At 33.9% G+C, this 18276-nt stretch overlaps 2 protein-coding genes across 3 annotated transcripts; both read left to right on the plus strand.

Moving 5' to 3' along the window:
• The first annotated feature begins 382 nt into the window (after positions 1–382).
• On the plus strand, positions 383–9208 carry LOC147386034 (NADPH-dependent aldo-keto reductase, chloroplastic-like). Of its 2 annotated transcripts, XM_086424424.1 has the most exons (7): positions 384–625; positions 1400–1450; positions 2931–3007; positions 3135–3222; positions 8060–8335; positions 8431–8679; positions 8958–9208. In XM_086424424.1, the coding sequence occupies exons 1-7, from the start codon at positions 506–508 to the stop codon at positions 9042–9044; spliced, it is 948 nt and encodes a 315-aa protein (XP_086280550.1). In that variant the 5' UTR covers positions 384–505; the 3' UTR covers positions 9045–9208. The 2 variants fall into 2 exon arrangements, with proteins under 2 accessions (XP_086280551.1, XP_086280550.1); XM_086424425.1 differs by lacking the exon at positions 1400–1450 and having other exon boundaries at positions 383–625.
• A 3521-nt stretch (positions 9209–12729) lies between these two features.
• Positions 12730–15628, plus strand: LOC147386035 (uncharacterized protein At2g39795, mitochondrial-like). Its single transcript, XM_086424236.1, has 3 exons — positions 12730–13080; positions 14842–15188; positions 15307–15628. Exons 1-3 carry the CDS (start codon positions 12817–12819, stop codon positions 15464–15466), a joined length of 771 nt encoding a protein of 256 aa, XP_086280362.1. The 5' UTR covers positions 12730–12816; the 3' UTR covers positions 15467–15628.
• The last annotated feature ends 2648 nt before the right edge of the window (positions 15629–18276 follow it).

Genomic DNA, 18276 nt, shown 5'->3' on the forward strand with positions numbered 1-18276 from the left:
AATTTAGCTCATTCCAGACAATTTTTTTTTTTTTTTTAACAAAAAATCACTCTCTTTTCCTCCCTCTCGTTGACTTTCCACTTTGCGTCAGCCGTGACGTGGTACGATTGGATGTGCTTATCTTATACTAACGACAAAAGGAAAGTTAAATCCCCATTTTATAATAATAATGGTAAGTTTTATATTAAAAAAAAAAAGTAGTACTACACTGACATCCTAAGACACTTTGTACAGCACTGTTTGTGCAGAGACCATCAATTTTCCTCAGTGCATACTTGGATTTATTACAATGTCGGCTTCCGACCCATGGATTTGGCACTTTTAATGGCCACGTGTCATCGAAACTCGACCATAAATCTATAAATTCTTAGTTCCACGTCTGTATAACTGCGCATTCGTGTGTGTGTGTGTGTGAGAGAGAGAGAGAGAGACGCTCTTACCTTTCCAGACGCTACTGTCTCTCCATCTCCATAGTTTTGGCGTTCGAATTCTTCTACACTTGAACATGGCGGAAGAAATCGGATACTTCGAGCTGAACACAGGAGCTAAAATCCCTTCGATCGGTTTAGGGACTTGGCAGTCTGAAGTGGGACTTGTTGGAGAGGCTGTCGTTGCTGCGATCAAGGTTTTTTTTTTTTTCTTCTTCTTTATTCGAAATCAAACAGATTCAAATGCTCTTTGTTAGGCTCATTTTCTTTATTACTTCGACTTATAAATTTTTGAATTTTGTTCTGTTAGATCTTAGTTCTCTGTTTCGAGCATTATAGATTTGGGATGGATCGTTTCTGCTGCACCGTTTCTTCATTCTACATTTTAGGGTTTTAGATCGAAATCCGATTTATAAATGACAGTAAAGCCGATAATGAAATGAAGCCCTGTTTGAATTACCTTGTTTTGCGCAAAAACGAAATGAATTAAGAGCATTTTTTCTCTCCAAAGAAACTATTCTTTTGGATTCTGTGTAATAGTTATTTGTGCTAAACAGTGTAGAGATCATGGTTTTAAAACTCATTTTGACGTCTCATCTTGTCTCGTCCATGAACGAGACCAACTTGTTTCGTCCATGAACGAGACCAACTTGTCTTGGACGAGTTTTCCGATACATTTGAGTCCTCTCATTCAACAATGAGAAAATTTTCCTGTGGTTTTAAATCTTGTCCGAAACGCTTGACTTGTCTATCCTCCTTGTTGGTGGATCATACCTAGATGTATTGGATGAGATTTAAAACCATGGTAGAGATCGACTTTTTCTGTCATCTTTACAATACAAACTTATAGCTTTTATATAGCTATGTATTTTGAGTAATTTTTGTTTTGAAGCTCTTTCACATGTAAATTAGCATTCATAACTGGTCTTAGATGGCAAACATTAATTTTCTATATTTCACTCTCCAAGCAGGTTGGCTACCGACATATAGATTGTGCTCAAGTTTATGCTAATGAGAAGGAGGTATAATATTTCTTTTTTATCTTTATCAAAATCTCAGTGAATTTCTCTTATATTAATAGCTTGGTAGGTTATGGTTTTCGAATTTTTTCACATTTGTGTAGGTAACTTAGTTCAATGATAGAATTGAATGGAGGACATGGTTCGTTCAACCAACCTTGGTTTTTTTTTTAATTTATCGTGAGCATCCCCACCCTTTGGGTGAGACTAATCCCACGGTCACATGCACTGCCCCTTCGGAAAGTCTTGCATGCTACTGGTTGAGTTGAGGGTCAACCGGACCATGGAGGGTGTCCCCAAGGAATTCATTGTTTCGTGGGGTTTCGAACACACGAAGAAGTGCCAACCTTGTTTTAGTTATTTAAGTACAAAATGGTGGACATAGAAATGTCCCCAAGAGCTAAGATTTGAGTATTTGAATGACCTTTCAATTGCATTGTTCCTGACATTTTGATGTACATGAAGAAATAGCTTTATCATTTATGGCTTGGGTTTAACAATGAAGTCATGCATTCGTTGAGATAGAAAATACCCACGCTTGGGCAACATTGAGCTAGTTGTAAAACTATTACTTGGATCACAAATCATAAATCCTAAACTCAATTTGACATGGTTCTTGATTTTTCCAATAGGGTGATGACTGACTGATTATTAATACATAAAACATATCATTCAAGAACCAACTTTCTAGTTAAAAATTCCATTGCCTAGGATGGATCTATTTCAATGTCCTTATAGTCTAAATGGATCAGTGTTGCAAGAACTAATCAAAACCGTGATCAGTCTATTGTTGTTCGGGTGGGTGATGTTTTTAAGCCCCTTCCTGGCTCCTGTCTGCTCTCTTGCCCCTTTTGATTTGATTATATTTAGATAAGGTCAAAAGTTCCCTCCAAACAAGCCCTATATAACATTTTTCAACGGTGTTAGTGTTGAAGTTTATAGTGGTTGATCATAATTGAACATTTTTCATGGAGGTCAATGTTTGTACAGATCTTAACCAAATTGGATGATGTAAATGCTTAAATTTCTGGATGTCACACATTCTTACTCCAGGAAATTTGGCTGCCTTACAGATGTTGAATTTTGATCCAATTTCTGGTCCTCCTGTTTCTAGTGGCGCTTTTGTTACCTACGGAGATTTCATTTAAAAATTATTGATTGCGTTAAACACTAAAATTAATTTGAGCACTGCTCAAAGAAAAGTCGGTTAGTTACATTAATTCCCTAAGATATTAGAACTATCCAGAGACATGCATAATAGGATGATTATGTCCTTAGGCTAGCAGTAAATGAATCATCCTTTTACTGTGCGTGAACCTTGTATAATTTTTAAGTTGAACTAAATTTCCCTTTTCCATGATGGAAAAAATTAGTGAAATGGTTTAGTTTTCCTTCTTTTTGTTGTACTGTCTATTTTATCACTGACTGGTAAACAGTATCCAAAATAAATGTTTTATTGTGATCTGGTTTTTGGTTGTTGTAGATTGGTTTGGCTTTGAAGAAGGTGTTTGAAGATGGTATAGTGAAGCGGGAGGATCTGTGGATTACCTCCAAACTTTGGTTGGTTTTTGCATATTATTTTGATTATTATCACAACTTCATAGTAGACGAAATTGCTATGATATACACTTGGTTACTTGAAATTTTTACTGTTTTATATTAATGAAACTTGAAAATGTCTTTGCAGGTGTACTGATCATGCACCCGAAGATGTACCCAAGGCATTAAATAGAACTTTGCAGGACTTGCAGCTTGACTACATTGATCTATACCTTGTATGTATTTCTGCTTATACTCTATATATCAATTAATCTTTTGTTAATTGAGATGTGTCAATTTTATAGTTAGTGTTCGTTATGTTTTTCCTTTGACTTGCTTTAGAATATAGTTGTGCCTAGACTCTAATTTAAGATAAATCATGTGGAAATTTTGTTATCAGCATCCAATCCAGCATACGAAGATTGGTATTTTCCCTTCGTTTATTTGTCAAATTTAATATTCTAAGGACTTATTTTGCATTAGTAATTTAGTTAAAGTGCTGCGAGTTATATAGCTATAGATTCTTGTCAATATTTAGCAATTTGGAGTATCTTTCAATGGTAAAAGTTCCCCAATCATTTGATGATCAAGCTGTCTATGTGATTGCTAGATCTATTTTCTTCTCTTTTACATTATAGGTGCTTCGGGGCAACACTTTCAAAGGCATTGGAGGCTTATTTCATGAGGCTCGCTTCAGTGCGAGGATCTCATAAAACCCTTTTAGGCTTTTATGGAAAGGGTTTTTCTCCCAAAGGCTTACAACTTACTCAAAGATGAGTTGAAAAAGCTTATGCCTAATGGGGAGCACATATATTTTGCACCTTTTGACTAAGGCGGTGTTTGTTTGCGCTATTTTTCAGTGCTTATTGCTGAAAAAAATTAAATTCAGCACTTTTGTCAAAATAGCGCGTTTGTTTACTCGTGCTTATTGCTGAAAATAAGTGAAAAAAATTCAGCACTATTTTGATGCTGAAAAAAAGTGTTGAAGCGGTAAGCACTTCGCTTTTTTCAACACGGAAAAGTATGCCCTTTTTTTTTTAGCATGGACAAGTATGCCCTTATTCTTCAAAGAATATTACCTCTTATATCCCATGGATAAGTATATAAACACCCCACAAATTAATAAACCCACACCATAGCTAAATTATTTTGTCTTATATGAGTTAAAAGTTTTGGACTGAGTTGATTTTTGGTGAGGATGATCTCTACAATGAGGAGATCATCCTCACAAAAAATCAGCACATCTTGAAACTTTTAACCCTATCAAAACAAGTTCAAGAACCGTAAATTGTCCTTTCTTTTTTTTGAAAACTATTTTTAACAAGTTAGAAGTTTCAAAATAAGCTGATTTTCGGTGATGATGATCTCTAGACCATATAAACCATCCTCACTAAAAATTTGCTCATTTCAAAAACTTTAATCCATATAAAACAAAACAAAAAATGGCTATAATGTGGGTTGCCCTTATTAATTCATAGGGTGCTTTTTAATTACACATCCTTCATTTCCATCGAAAATTATTCATCCAAAATTAAGTTCTTTTTAAAGTTGATTTCAATTTTGGTGACTTGTATGACATTATTATTTTTAATTTGAAATTTGTGGGCTTTTATAAATAGAAATTATTATTTATAAATTGAAGATTTGAGTATTATTTATTATTTAAAAATAAATTGTATTTTAATTTTATAAGAAATAATATATTTTATTGTGTGTGATAATAAATAAGCATTTGAAACATGCAAACAATGTATAATATGATTGTAAGGGTAACAAAGACAATTTATCAGTTTCAGCAATGTGTAACAAACATGATTTAGCATCTAAACAAACAACTTTTTCAGCATTTAAATTAAGCGCTTATAAGTTTCAGCGCTTAATGCTATTCAACACTTATTTTTTTCAGTTTAACAAACAACACCTAAGGTGTACGCCTTACGGGCATGTGGTGTACATTGAGGTTGTCTCTGTTATAACTTCAAGTTTACATTGAGTTTCTCAACTATTTGTATTACATCATCTATTTGACCCTAATCTCTACAAACCATAGTCAATTTGCAATTCAATTAATCTCTGGCTTATTTTTCTTCCATTAGTGTTTTGTTTCTTTTGTATTTCTATTTTTCTCTCTATGTCAAACTTACTTGCCTTCTTTTTCCGGTCTTAGAGTTGTGTTATGGTTTTTAGTTAGAATGGTGGTTACGTATAAAACATTATTTTTTTGTTCAAGGGGTTAACATTTAGAAAGCTGGATCAAGTATGAAGCTATGGATATCAGTTTGAACAAATTTAGATTGAGTTATTGAACTTTGGACTGTGAAAGTGAAAATGCTTTATTTATTTATTTTATATTCCTCCGTGAATTTTATTGAATTTTTGTAAGTTATAAATTCATATAATTAAATATTTATCAATTAAAAAAAGAGAGAGAAGGCTGCCGAGGTGGCCCCCAATACAGAGCAAAGGAAAAAAAATAAAAACAGAGAAAAAACACCTAAAACTACACTTCGCAGAGTGCATCCCATTTAAAAAAAAATCCTCGAACAAAACCTCATCAAAGTCTATTAATTTTCAACCAGTAGAACAAAAAGTCCACAATGTCCAAAAACACATCATAGGAAGTACTCTCCTGACTCTGGAACACTTTTTTTTTCTAAAGACCCCAAGCAATGGCTGAAGGAAGGATAATCCAAAGATGTCTTTTTCTACCAGAGAACATATTAGAAGTCCACCCTTCCAAAAGTGAAAATACGCTTGAGGAAAGACCCAATCAACAAGAAATAAGGATAGAAAACGCAGCCAAACATCACAAGAATAAAAGCAATGGATTAGGATATGATTGATCGATTCCCCCGCTCTTTTGCAAAGACAGCAAGAGTTTGGACAAACCAACCTCTCAAGATTAAATTATCTGAAGTCAGAATTCTCACCAAGGAAGCTAAGTACATGGAAAAAGAAACCGTAGAAGGAACTAAGGCAAACAAAATAATAGACTTTGCCAACGATTCATCAGAAGAAGGGAGCAATGATTTATAAAAAGAACGAACAAAGAACCTCTTATCTGTACTGTTGGACCATTCTCTTATATCTTGATCATTCTCCCTAATCTGATAAGAATTTGGGAGATCTAGGAGAGATGCCACTTTTGGTTATTTCTCAGTCATTCGTATTTCTCCTTTAGCCCAAATCCCAAGAGTAAGAACTTCCATTGCGAATTAGACAACTTTGCACCATGCAATTCTTTTTCCAAGAACAGGCAAACAGAGATGGATATTGAGATGACAAAACAGAATTACCGCACCAATTGTCATCCCAAAAATGAATCTTATTTCCTATCCCCACTCTAAAATCCACTCCCCTTTTGAATTGTGGTGTCACCTTAAGAATTCCTTTCCACAAACTTCACCCATAAGACCCATTCGCCTCTCCACTATACCAACCAATATTTTCCCCGTATTTGGCCTGAACAACTCTCCTCCACAAACTTCTCCTTTCTTGCCCAAAGCGCCAAATCCACTTTCCCACAAGAGCTTTATTTGTTAGCCTTAAATCTCTGATCCGCACACCTCCATTATTTTTCGGAGTGCAAATCAATTTCCAATTCACCAGGTGATACTTTATTCCCCCTTCCTTATCATTCCACTAGAAATTTTTACAAGCTTTTCCAATATGACCTCCACCAAATTTGGCAATGAGAGTAAGGAAAGAAAGTAAATCAGAATGCTAGTGAGAGTACTTTTAATCAGAGAAACTTTTCTACTTAAAAGGTATCTTGCTTTCCACGTGTTTAACTTCTTTTCCATCCTCTCAAGAATCCCCTCCTAAATGTTCTTACTACAATATGGAGACCCTAAAGGAAGAACCAAATAGGAAGAAGGAAGAACATCTCTAGTACAACCTATTGTTGCTGCAAGGACATTGAGATCCGACACATGACCTACCTCAAACAATTTACTTTTTTGCAAATTTATATGTAAACCCAAAATTGCCTCAAAACAACCTAATACGTATGACACAATAACAAACAAAAACAGAGACAAAGGGTAGCTTGTCTCAAACCCCTCGAACCTTTAGAAAAATCAGCCGGACCACCATTGACCAATATTGAAAAGGATACTGTTGTGATGCATTTCATCACCCAACCAATCCACTTGGCCCCAAACCCCGTTCTAACCATCATATACTCCAAAAAATCCCAACATAAGTTTAAACGATACGTACAAAAGTTATTTTGATTTCTTTAAAGATATTCCAATAATAAAGAAATAAACTTATCGATCAGAAGTATTGGACTGAGGCACACAGTCATACAGACATCCTTTTAGCAGGATTCAATTGTCTAATAGGTCTTAAGCGATTGCATGTTTGATTGAGAACAAACAGATAGATTATAAGTAGTGGGGTAACCAACAAAGGACATAAAAGGGAATTTAAGGAAAAGATAAATACATTTTGACTAAAAATTACCCATCATAGACCAAAGCCCACATGTGGCCCTATATGGCTTGAAACAACACGATGCGGCTTGGTGTTACGATGGTCATAGGAGTGTACAACTTATCCACTTGAAAGAAGAGTAATCCTTAATAAACAACATGGACTTCACTTGTTCCATGTGGGACTATAGATTTAACACAAACTATCAAATACAATAAATGTTCAACTAAGCCTTTTGAGGCTTTGATTTTTGTATCCAATAAGAGATTTAAAATTCAAACAAAACATAGATATAAAGATCAAACTGTATAGAATAACAATGAAACAGGGATCTCTTACCCAGATTTTTGGTTAAGATTTTTATAAATCTCTGACACTTGTATCCCTCTATAAAAAACTGTCATGATTTGTGAGCATCAGTTGATTATGGTAAATCAGTTGTCCAAAAACTTGGGTGAGGCATTTCATCTTTAAGTATAGTTACCTAACTTTTTGATTTAATAGTTTTGGATGTGATTCAACTTTGCCAATTTGAGTTGACTCATGAAGTTTCCAGCCACAGATTCGGACGTTCATCCGACTTATACACAGACTTTACTTTCATTTTAACCAACTGGGTTGCTGAAATTCTTGTAGATCCATTGGCCAGTTTCCATGAAAAAGGGTTCTGTTGGCTTTAATCCTAAAAACTTCACCCTACCTGATACACCGAGTACATGGAGAGCAATGGAGGAACTGTACGATTCTGGCAAGGTTCGTGCTATTGGTGTGAGCAATTTTTCATCAAAGAAGTTGGGGGATTTGTTAGAAGTAGCACGTGTGCCTCCTGCCATCAATCAGGTTGAATGCCACCCTGCATGGCACCAGACACAGCTACGTGCATTCTGTAAATCGAAAGGAGTGCACCTATCTGTGAGTATACAAGCTTTAACAAGACTTTTGAGTTCTTAAGTTTGTTTGTTATTTTATCCTTATTTGTGAAAATTTCTTTCAATGGTCTTTTACAGGGGTATTCACCGTTGGGTTCCCCAGGAACAACATGGCTCAAGAGCGATGTCCTTAAGCATCCAGTTCTTAATATGATTGCAGAGAAATTGGGCAAGTCAACTGCACAGGTTGCTCTCCGATGGGGAATCCAAATGGGTCATAGTGTACTGCCTAAGAGCACGAATGAAGTGAGAATCAAGGAAAATTTTGACGTCTTTGGCTGGTCCATTCCTGATGAATTGTTTGTGAAGTTCTTTGAAATCGAACAGGCAAGTACTTTCTGCTGTTTTACTTCCTTGCTAGAAATGCATATAAATTATCTTCATTGAACATATTTGTTTAACTGCGAAAAGGCATAGTCTCATTTTAATTAGGGAGTCAGATCTGTTAGTGCATCATCATGCATGAAGTCTGAACAATGATGTCGTTCAAGATAATATGGTTGCATGTATGTTTTGTATTGTTGGCACATAGGCTGTGATAGGGAAGCTAGACTTAATGAAATTTTATCTGGGATATACTGAAGTTATGGTTGTTAATCATGCAGGCAAGGCTACTTAGGGGCACTTCATTTGCCCATGAGACCTGCGGCGCTTACAGAACCCTTGAAGAACTTTGGGATGGTGAAATCTGAACAAACATCTAATTTGTTGTTTTCCTTGCTTTTAGAACTATCAGTCGTTTAGCTTATTCAAGCACAATGTACTCGATTGAAAAGTGTTTCACCAAGTAACAATTCCTTTGTATGGCAAATAGATATTTCTGACATCTCTATTTGAAAATAAGATGATTTGATGAGTTAGTGTTGAATTTTCACATTTACCTTCATTTTAAGGGTTGCCTTCAACTGATAAGCCCAGGAGATCCTCTTGGGCCCTGAGGCCTAAGCCCAATTGCTAGCCTTCTTCTCACCCAAAGAGAATACATTCTGTGGGTTTGTTGTGCTTGTACTGATTGGGACGTATCATCAACACTGCACTGACGTGGTCGTGTGAACAGAACCATAGATGCTTTTCACTCGTATCAGTGCAGCATGGAAGGCCGCACTGCAGGAAGTCAGTTTAGCACAGCTCTTCTCCATTTGTTGAGTCCGTTTGGTAGGTTGGTACGCGGCTAGTTGGTTTACCAAGTTAGCCTTGTTACATGACTCAAAATGATGCTTGAAGTAGCACTTTGTTCGCATAGAACCAACAATTTTCCTTGTGTTATGTATCACGAGAAAAAGCATCAATGGTTTTCTAGAAACACAAGTACACTCCCAGTGCTAGGGATGGGTCAGTTCCTATTCGATTCCTAAGGCACAAGGGGTGCAATTTGGTCTGGTTCAAATCGAGAACCAAACCAAACCGATCGCTTTGGGGTGGTTTGGTTCGGTTTGGAACAAGTTTTGGTTATGTTCCGGATTACGAAAATGGAGAACCGATCAATTTGGTTCGGTTCTTGGATCAAACTTGTATAGAACTTGTATAGAGCTGAACCAAACTCCTATGTAATAAATAAATATATATGTATATAATATTTATTATGAATTATTTTAGGAGTTAGGACATATATTAGTGATTTTTATGGATAAATTAATGACTTTTTTTATGGATAGATTAGTGATTATTGTATAGAATATTATGTTTATTTTTTCATTAAAAAATATTACTTATAATTTATAGAATATTGGCAATCCGTATAATCGAACCGAACCAAACCGACTGTAGTTCAGTTTGGTTCCAATGGAATTTGGTTCGGTTTGAGTTCTTATTTAGTGCAATTGACCTATGTCAGTTTGGTTCCAATTTGACCTCAAATCGAATCAAGTTGCACCCCTATTTAGAACCATAGCCATTATAATTTTTCTCAGTTCCGGTTTTGATTCCAAAATAAATGGAATTGGAACTGCCAAAAAACACGGGTACCCATCGATTCCGGTTCGACAAAAAATGTGATTCAAACATTAAAAAGAATTTTCTTTGGAAAAATTAACATATTATTTACAAAATTATTAGCTTAGTTATAATTTCTAATACTAAAAATACAAGTTAATGATTTTTTTTTTTTTTTCAAAAATAAATTTTTTTAGCTTCTTTAAAGTAATAAAATTTTAGAAGAGATTAGCTCATTTTAAGTTTCAATCCATAGTTTATATGAAAAAAATGAAGCACTTAATATAACATGCATTAATAAAAGAAAAACTTTTAAATCATCTATACTACAAAAAAAAAAAAAAAGACAAAATAAATCAGTTCCTAGTACCCACGGATAAAACCTAGCGATTTCAATTCCTATCCATTTAGTTCCATTTTAGACCTGACTCTAATCGATTCCCATAAAAAGAGAATTGGAACTGGGATTTTGGTTCAGGTTCAATTTTTGTTAGATGGTTACCCATTGACACCCGTAGGGAGTGCTACTTACGTTATTTCATGTCATTTTAGTGTTGTTCTTACCAAAATGGCTCGGGAATCTAATTTTAGAAATTGAGGTTTGGGAGGGATATTGCTACCAAAGAATATATCCTACAAAGAAATTTTGAAGAATGGAGTCCTCTAATTTTAAAAATTGGGGGCAGGTATTGAGTGGGAATTGATTGATTTTTTTTATTTTATTTATAACTTTTTTCTTTTCAAGAATTTAGTTCTCCTCCCCTAAGGAGTTGGGTTTAAAAGTGATTTACTTCTTATTTAGAGATTTTTAATAACATGTTTGTAGGAGCTTCTAATAAGTCAGAATAATTTGTGATATAAGAATTTGGGAATGCTAACATCCAAGATCTCATGTGGACGTTAGTATTTTCTAAAGTTTTTTTTCAATAATACCCCTATTTATTTTATCTTTTAGTAAAAAAAATACAAGGACTTGTTTATTTTTTACACTATAAATATATTTATTATTTCATTAATAAATGCATTTATTTTGTTAACATTGATTACTAAAGAATTTATTATATATTTAAATTACTTAAATACTCATAACATTTACCATATAAACAAATATTTATTGTGTAAAAGATCTATACATTCTTATCTTTTTTATTAAAAGACAAAAAGAGAAGGGGTATTATTAAAAACAAATTGTTGGACAATATTAACATCCACATGAAGTAGTGAACGTTGGCATTTCCCTTTATACTATATTTGAAGTTTTAACTAATATTGAAAAGTATGAGTCATAATTTTCTCTCTTAAGAGCTAAAATCCCTCGATCAATAATTAAGTTTGTATTTGCTCCCATCGTAGTGAAAATCATTATTCAAAGTAATATTAAAAAATATGTCTCGACTAGCAGTGTCAATTGAGCCTGTCGGCACGCTTCCTAAGTTAAGGCCTTAATATCTGGGTTGGGACTTGAGTTTGGGCTTAATATGTGCGACCCTACTCACCGGTATATCTTATAGATAACTCATAATAAATATTTTCAAAGTAAAATACTAATTTGAAATTGGTTGAGATATAACTTATAATCATTATAGGTTAAATGAGATATTAATTTAAAACTCAATTGGATAATCTTCAAACGGACACACAACAAATTATTTGAAAAAAGTACAAATTTTTTTTTTCATTAAAAATATTAAATTCTAGTTATTTTTATTCGGTCTGACTTTGTTAGGACCGGGTTAGACTTAATCCAGTTAGACCCGATAGGGACATAAGAGTCGTCTTAATAGAGCCCATCTCTTTAGGGGCAGGTTTGTGACTAAGCAAGCTCAAATCCAACCCAGCATTGGCAGCCTTGGGTCCAACATGAAATTTGACTTAAAAATTCGAAGTTTCAAATTTGCAATCTAATGAGAGCTCACTAGGGTTATGTTTGGTAATATTTCTAAAGTCTGAAAATTAAAAATTAAATTTCAGAAATTTCATCCAGTATCTCTCATCGTTAGTTCAAAATTTTTGAATTTTAATTTTAAAATTTAAAATTTAAAACGAAACAAGCGGAAATAAAATTTCTGAAGTTTGAATTTTAAAAGTGAACCATCACTATTTAGGTTTTAGAAGTGTTACAAAAAAAACGCACTAAATCATGGTAAAGTAAATTTCTAAAGAAAATTTAACCAAAATTTCTAGAGGTTGATGAGGACTTTGGAGATGGTGGATTTTTTTTTTATTTTTTATTATTATAGAAAAATCCAGAGTTTCGGAGTTGAGGACATTTAAGTCATTTTCTATTCTTCATTTGGAGGGCTACAAGAAGAAGTTGTGGCAATGACATTTCTCGATGTAAATAATCCCGAACTTACCGTAAATGCCCTTAAGCCGCTTCTCGGGTATCGTCGTGGTGGCGTGGCTAGGCTAAAACCCTAAAAGGGAAAACTTATATAAAAACCTTAAACCCCCCTCTCTCTCTCCCTCTTTGTCCGAAAAAACCCGAGAAGAGAGAGAGAGAGAGCGCCCCCGGAAGCATTACTACGCAACATGGCTTTCTCTAACATCCTTCGCAGAACGATTTCCTCTGCAACCCCTCTTGCGATGCGCTCCATTGGAACTCAGAGAAGTAACCTTTCTACCCTCTTCACGCCCTTGAAGAACTGTAATCTCTCTCAAGAGCTTTGTCGAAGAACTTTTCTTCCTACCCTTCATTTCTCTTCCCTCGCTAAGAAGCCGAGTTCGGATGGGAATCTCGTACGCGTTATCGACTCGGAAATCAAGTGTTCCGAAGAATCTGACGATCATGATGGGGTGAGCTCTTACATGCTTTTATTCCTCTTTTTCAGACAACAAATGCTAGGGTTTTGGTTAAAATGAGACAGAGAACCCTTTAAGAATTTGACCTAGATCTCATTTTCTATCTGTGAAGATAACAAAGAGGGGGAAGAATGAAATTTAAACGGAATTATCGTAAATTCTGCAACCTTTTGAAAGATTTGTATCATTTGCTCCGAGTTTGGACTTGGGTTTAATTAATTGTGTCTAATTGTTTGGGGTTTTTAACATGTTGGGTAGTTGGGATCTTTCATTGCGTTAATTATATTTTTACAATTTATAACACTAGATTTTAACTAAATGGGTACTTTGGTTTGATTCATGAGATCGAATTTTAATACTCCCCACCACACCCATTGGGTGTAAAGTAAATTCATCTTTTTTTTTTTTTTTGAAAAGTAAAGTAAAGTCATCTATTATGAACCCAATGAGAGGAAACATTCAATGTTTCGTATCAGTCTTGGCCGATACCACATGTCAGTCTTTTATGATCTTCTTGTTTTATTACATTTCTTCAATTTACATGTCTTTGTCCAATAATATACTCCTTAGTAGGGGTGCACACTGGATTGGGTAAATCAGAGAACCGAACCAATCCGAAGCCTTTTGGATTGGATTGGTTCGGATTGAGCATGGCTTGGTTCAGGTGTGGATTGTAAAAGAAAAAAATCCGATTAATTTGGTTCGGTTCCGGATTAGGGGTATAATAGAATCGAACCAATCCGAGAATTGAACTATTCCGAAGTATCTATTATAATATATATATTTTGTACTAATTTTTATATGCTTTAACAATAGATTTAAAAAAAGAACGATTTTCTCATAATGAATTTCAACTTCCTTTCTATTTCATTTTATGAGTGTTTTGTGTCACACTCATATTTGACTATGATTCTAATATTTATTTATTTTCCCTTTTCATTAATTACGGATCTTTGAATTATAAGAATTTCTCTATCGATCACTCCGCCACTTGAAATATCCATGGAATTTTCATTTTTTAAAATAAATTCCAGTAATTTTTGGTGCATAGGTAAACCGATGTAAGATCGGACTAATGGTTTGTTATTTTTGTGTTGTGCGTGATGTTTTGTTTATGTTGAAATAATAAGTATGTTTATGCGTGTTATGTGTTATGCGTGATGCTTTGTTTAATATTTATGTTGCTTAGTTTTAAGTTTTAACTATTTTAATTTTACTATTGAAAATAATAAGTATGAGAACCGAGATCCAATCCGAACCAAGGTTGGTTTGGATTGGTTTGGTTCTATAGGGTAATTGGATTGGTTTGGTTCCAATTTTACCAAAATCCGAACCATGTGCACCCCTACTGCTTATCTATGCACAATCACTACATAATGATGTGAGGTACCCTTTTAAGACAAGAAGGTTTTAAGCATATAAATGAGAAGTTTACAACGTTGTTAAATTGCATACGTGACCAGCATGTGCTGTTCGCATATGCTCCAATTTTCTTTTCTGACCGTTGGACAGTATGTCATCTTGCACACAAAAATATGCTATCGTATATGCTGCAAAAAAAAAAGAAGTTATGACTGTTGGACAGTATGCCATCACACACTACAATATGTTATCGCATATTTGTCAGATAACATATTTTTGGATGTGTGATGGTAGCATATGCGAGTTTTGTTTTTGATAGCATTTGCAATCACATTTGACAACATTGGAAGTTTATTTTTCTCAAGTTTCTTCATTTTCCATTATCCTTGATAGGTGGACAAGATTCCAAATGGATTCCCATTCGAAATACAAGATAACCCTGGAGAGCGAACCATATCACTGAGAAGAGAATACCAGGGAGAAGTCATCAAAGTAGAAGTTCACATGCCCGATCTTGTTACTGGTGATGATGAAAACAATGACGATGAAGACGACGATGACAATAGTGAGAAGGGTGGCCAATCCAGCATCCCACTTGTTGTTAGTGTTTGTAAAGAGAGTGGAAAATGTTTGGAGTTTGGTTGTACTGCTTATCCGGACGACATTGAGATCGATAGCTTGATTATTAAAGAACCCGATGTTTCTGAAGATCAAATTGCATACGAAGGACCTGATTTTTCGTAAGATATCATGTCATGATTTCAAATATTATATTACTTCTTAATCATTGCTAGTTTCCTTTTTTTTTTTAGTTGTTGTTCTTTTTCTTACATGGATGGATGTTTGTTCTTTTTTAAGGGATTTGGATGAGAACCTTCAAAAAGCTTTCCACAAGTATTTGGAGATCAGGGGGATCAAACCCAGCACCACCAACTTCTTGCACGAGTACATGATCAACAAAGATAGCCGAGAGTACCTTGTTTGGTTGAAGAACTTGAAGAAGTTTATTGAGAAGTAAACCTTCGACACGGTATAAGATTTTTTGCCGGTGGAGTTGCACCTTGGTATCATTTTTCTTGTTTGTTTGGAAGCCACCTTACAATAGCATTTACTTGCACCATAATCATGTTTGAATTGGATTTTTATCCTCTCTGTCAATCTTAGTAACTTTTGATATCTACAGGGAGTGTGTTTAGCACACCCATTACTGTTTGTAGGCATCTAGGACACGGCATAAAATAGTTGGTGAGACGAGTTTGAACTTTGAAACTGTTGGGAGTTCAGTGGGAGAATTTCGTAAATGAAAAGATCCTATTCTTGGAACATTGAAATTGCGCTACCATTTGTTTTGATTATTTAAATAAAAAGTGGTGAACTCGAACATGAGTAAAACCCACCCATTTTCAATTTTTTTTAAAAAAAAAAACTAAAATACATGGATAGATAGATGATTTTAAACCAAAAGAATCAATATTGATTGATTTTATCTAAAAACGAAGAAAAAAATCCTAATTTTTTATGTACATCTATAAAATGTTTGAAAAATCCCTTGAAAATGGTGTTTTCTTTCTTAAATTTGTAATCTCAAAAAATTTAAATCTTTTGGATGAAAACGACGAGTTTGAACAGTTAAAACATTCAATCGTGAGAAATGTAGGAGATGAGGTGGAGGGACTGTTAAAAAAATAAAGAGAAAAATTTACTAAATGGATTATTAAGAGATTGTCTTAAACTTAGGGACTATTTAGAAAACAATACCTTTGCCAAGATCCTTTTAAGTAATTTTCCTTTTAACATTCAGGTGGAAGCATGCAAAATTATCTAACGCTCTATCCTAACATGTTGGAATTTGTGGGATATTTAGGTTATGTTTGGATTAAGAGAAGAGAAACTCATTAATGCTATGTTTGGATTGAGAGAAATGGAGAGAACAAAAGAGAAAATAAATGAGTTTCTCTTGTTTGGATGGTTAAGTGGAGAGAGAAGATAAAAGAATTGGAGAAAAAAATGTGAGTTTTCTTTCTCTTCAAAAGTGTAGAGGAGAGAAATGGAAAGAAATCCTTCTAAAATATTTTATAATTCCAACTCTTTCCAAATTTCAAAGTTATCCCAAGTTCTCTCTTGTCAATCTAAACATGATGGAGAAAAATTGAGTTTTACTTTTCTTCTCTTAATGAGTTTTTCTTCTCTCCTCTTTTCTCAATTTAAACATAACTCATGTTTGAATTGATAGGAGAGAATTTGAGACAGTTGTGAAATTTTAAAATATCTTAAAAAAGATCTAAGGACAGAATTGAAATTATAAAATATTTTAAAACGGTTCTCTCCATTTTTGAAGAGAAAGAAAACTCATATTTTTTCCTCTCCTCTCTTCTCTCCCCACTTAACAATCCAAATAAGAGAAATAAAGAGACTCATTTATTTTCTCTCCTCTCCAGTTCTCTCAATCCAAACATAACTTTAGTGAAATCAACTAAAACCAGGTACTCATTATTTGAAGAAGAAAAAAATGCTCCTTTTTTTTTATTTGAAATCCCATGATTTCTTTTTTGGGTGAGTAGAGAATTCAAAAGCAAGTCCAAGTTCCCCTCAACCCCAAGACATGTTTTAATTGTTCTAAAAAGTGTCTTTCATTAATGGAAAAAGTTGCTCTCCAAACACTAAAAATGAAACATAAATGATCAAGGCCTCCCCTTTTTCTTCGGGTTTGTGTAGATTGACTTTTCTAAGTACTTTTGACTTTTGCAAGGAGTCAGAAGCACTTTAAAGGTGTTTGGATAAATTACTCATGGAAAGAACTACTTTACTGTGGAGTCATTTTAGTGTTTTTTCACGGAGTACCGATGGTGCTACTTCTCTAAACTACTCTTGCGCGGAGTCACAAAACATTATTAAAATGACGGGATTGAGACAAGTATGCCCCTCATAAATTTTGAAAATTACAAACCTACCCTCAAAAAGACAATTGGAATAATATTATATTACTATCCATGGATATGGTGGTAGTCTTTTGGTGTTACATTTGAGACAAGTATACTCCTCATAAATTTTGAAAATTACAAGTATACCCTTAAAAATGCAATTGCAGTAATACTATATTACTATCCATTGATGTAGTGATAGCTTTTTGGTGTAACATTTGGGACAAATATGCCCCCTATAAATTTTGAAAATTACAAACATATCCTCAAAAATGCAATTAAATAATATTTTATTATTATCCATTGATGTGATGGTAGCCTTTTAGTGTAGCATTTGAATTTAAATTTCTACCTCCCCCAATTACTCACTCAATGATTTATTCATGAGCATTCCAACCATGGTTGAAATTTTCTTATTACAAGATTGATGTGAATAATTACACACAAATTTACAGATTGATGTGAAAACTTCTTCATATTTTTAGTGATTGTATATATCACAATATCTTTTATTTGTTTATAATTGTTGGGTGTTTATATTAATTTTTATGAATAAAAACAATAACTTTTATTTCTTTTGAAGAATAATTTGTTGAGTCATAATATTAAAAATAGTAATTGATACTTATAAGGGCATTTTGATAATTTTAATAGAATCCAAAATAATTTCTAAATACAAAACTTTATCAAAAGTACTTCTGACAGTACTTTTCAGAACCTACATCCAAACACACAACAATTATCCAACTACTCCAGACAGTACTTCAAAAAGTACTTATGTTTTAAGTACTTCTGGCTCTTGTATCCACACGGGCCCTTCCTTTCTCATTGCAAGCAATCATGAGATTAACAAAATATTCTGTAGAGTAGTTGAACTGTGATCTTGATAATTCTTGAGACGCAATGA

This window comes from Akebia trifoliata, chromosome 14 (assembly GCF_017979445.1).
Source record: "Akebia trifoliata isolate Shusen 1 chromosome 14, ASM1797944v1, whole genome shotgun sequence".
NCBI classification, from domain to species: Eukaryota; Viridiplantae; Streptophyta; class Magnoliopsida; order Ranunculales; family Lardizabalaceae; genus Akebia; species Akebia trifoliata.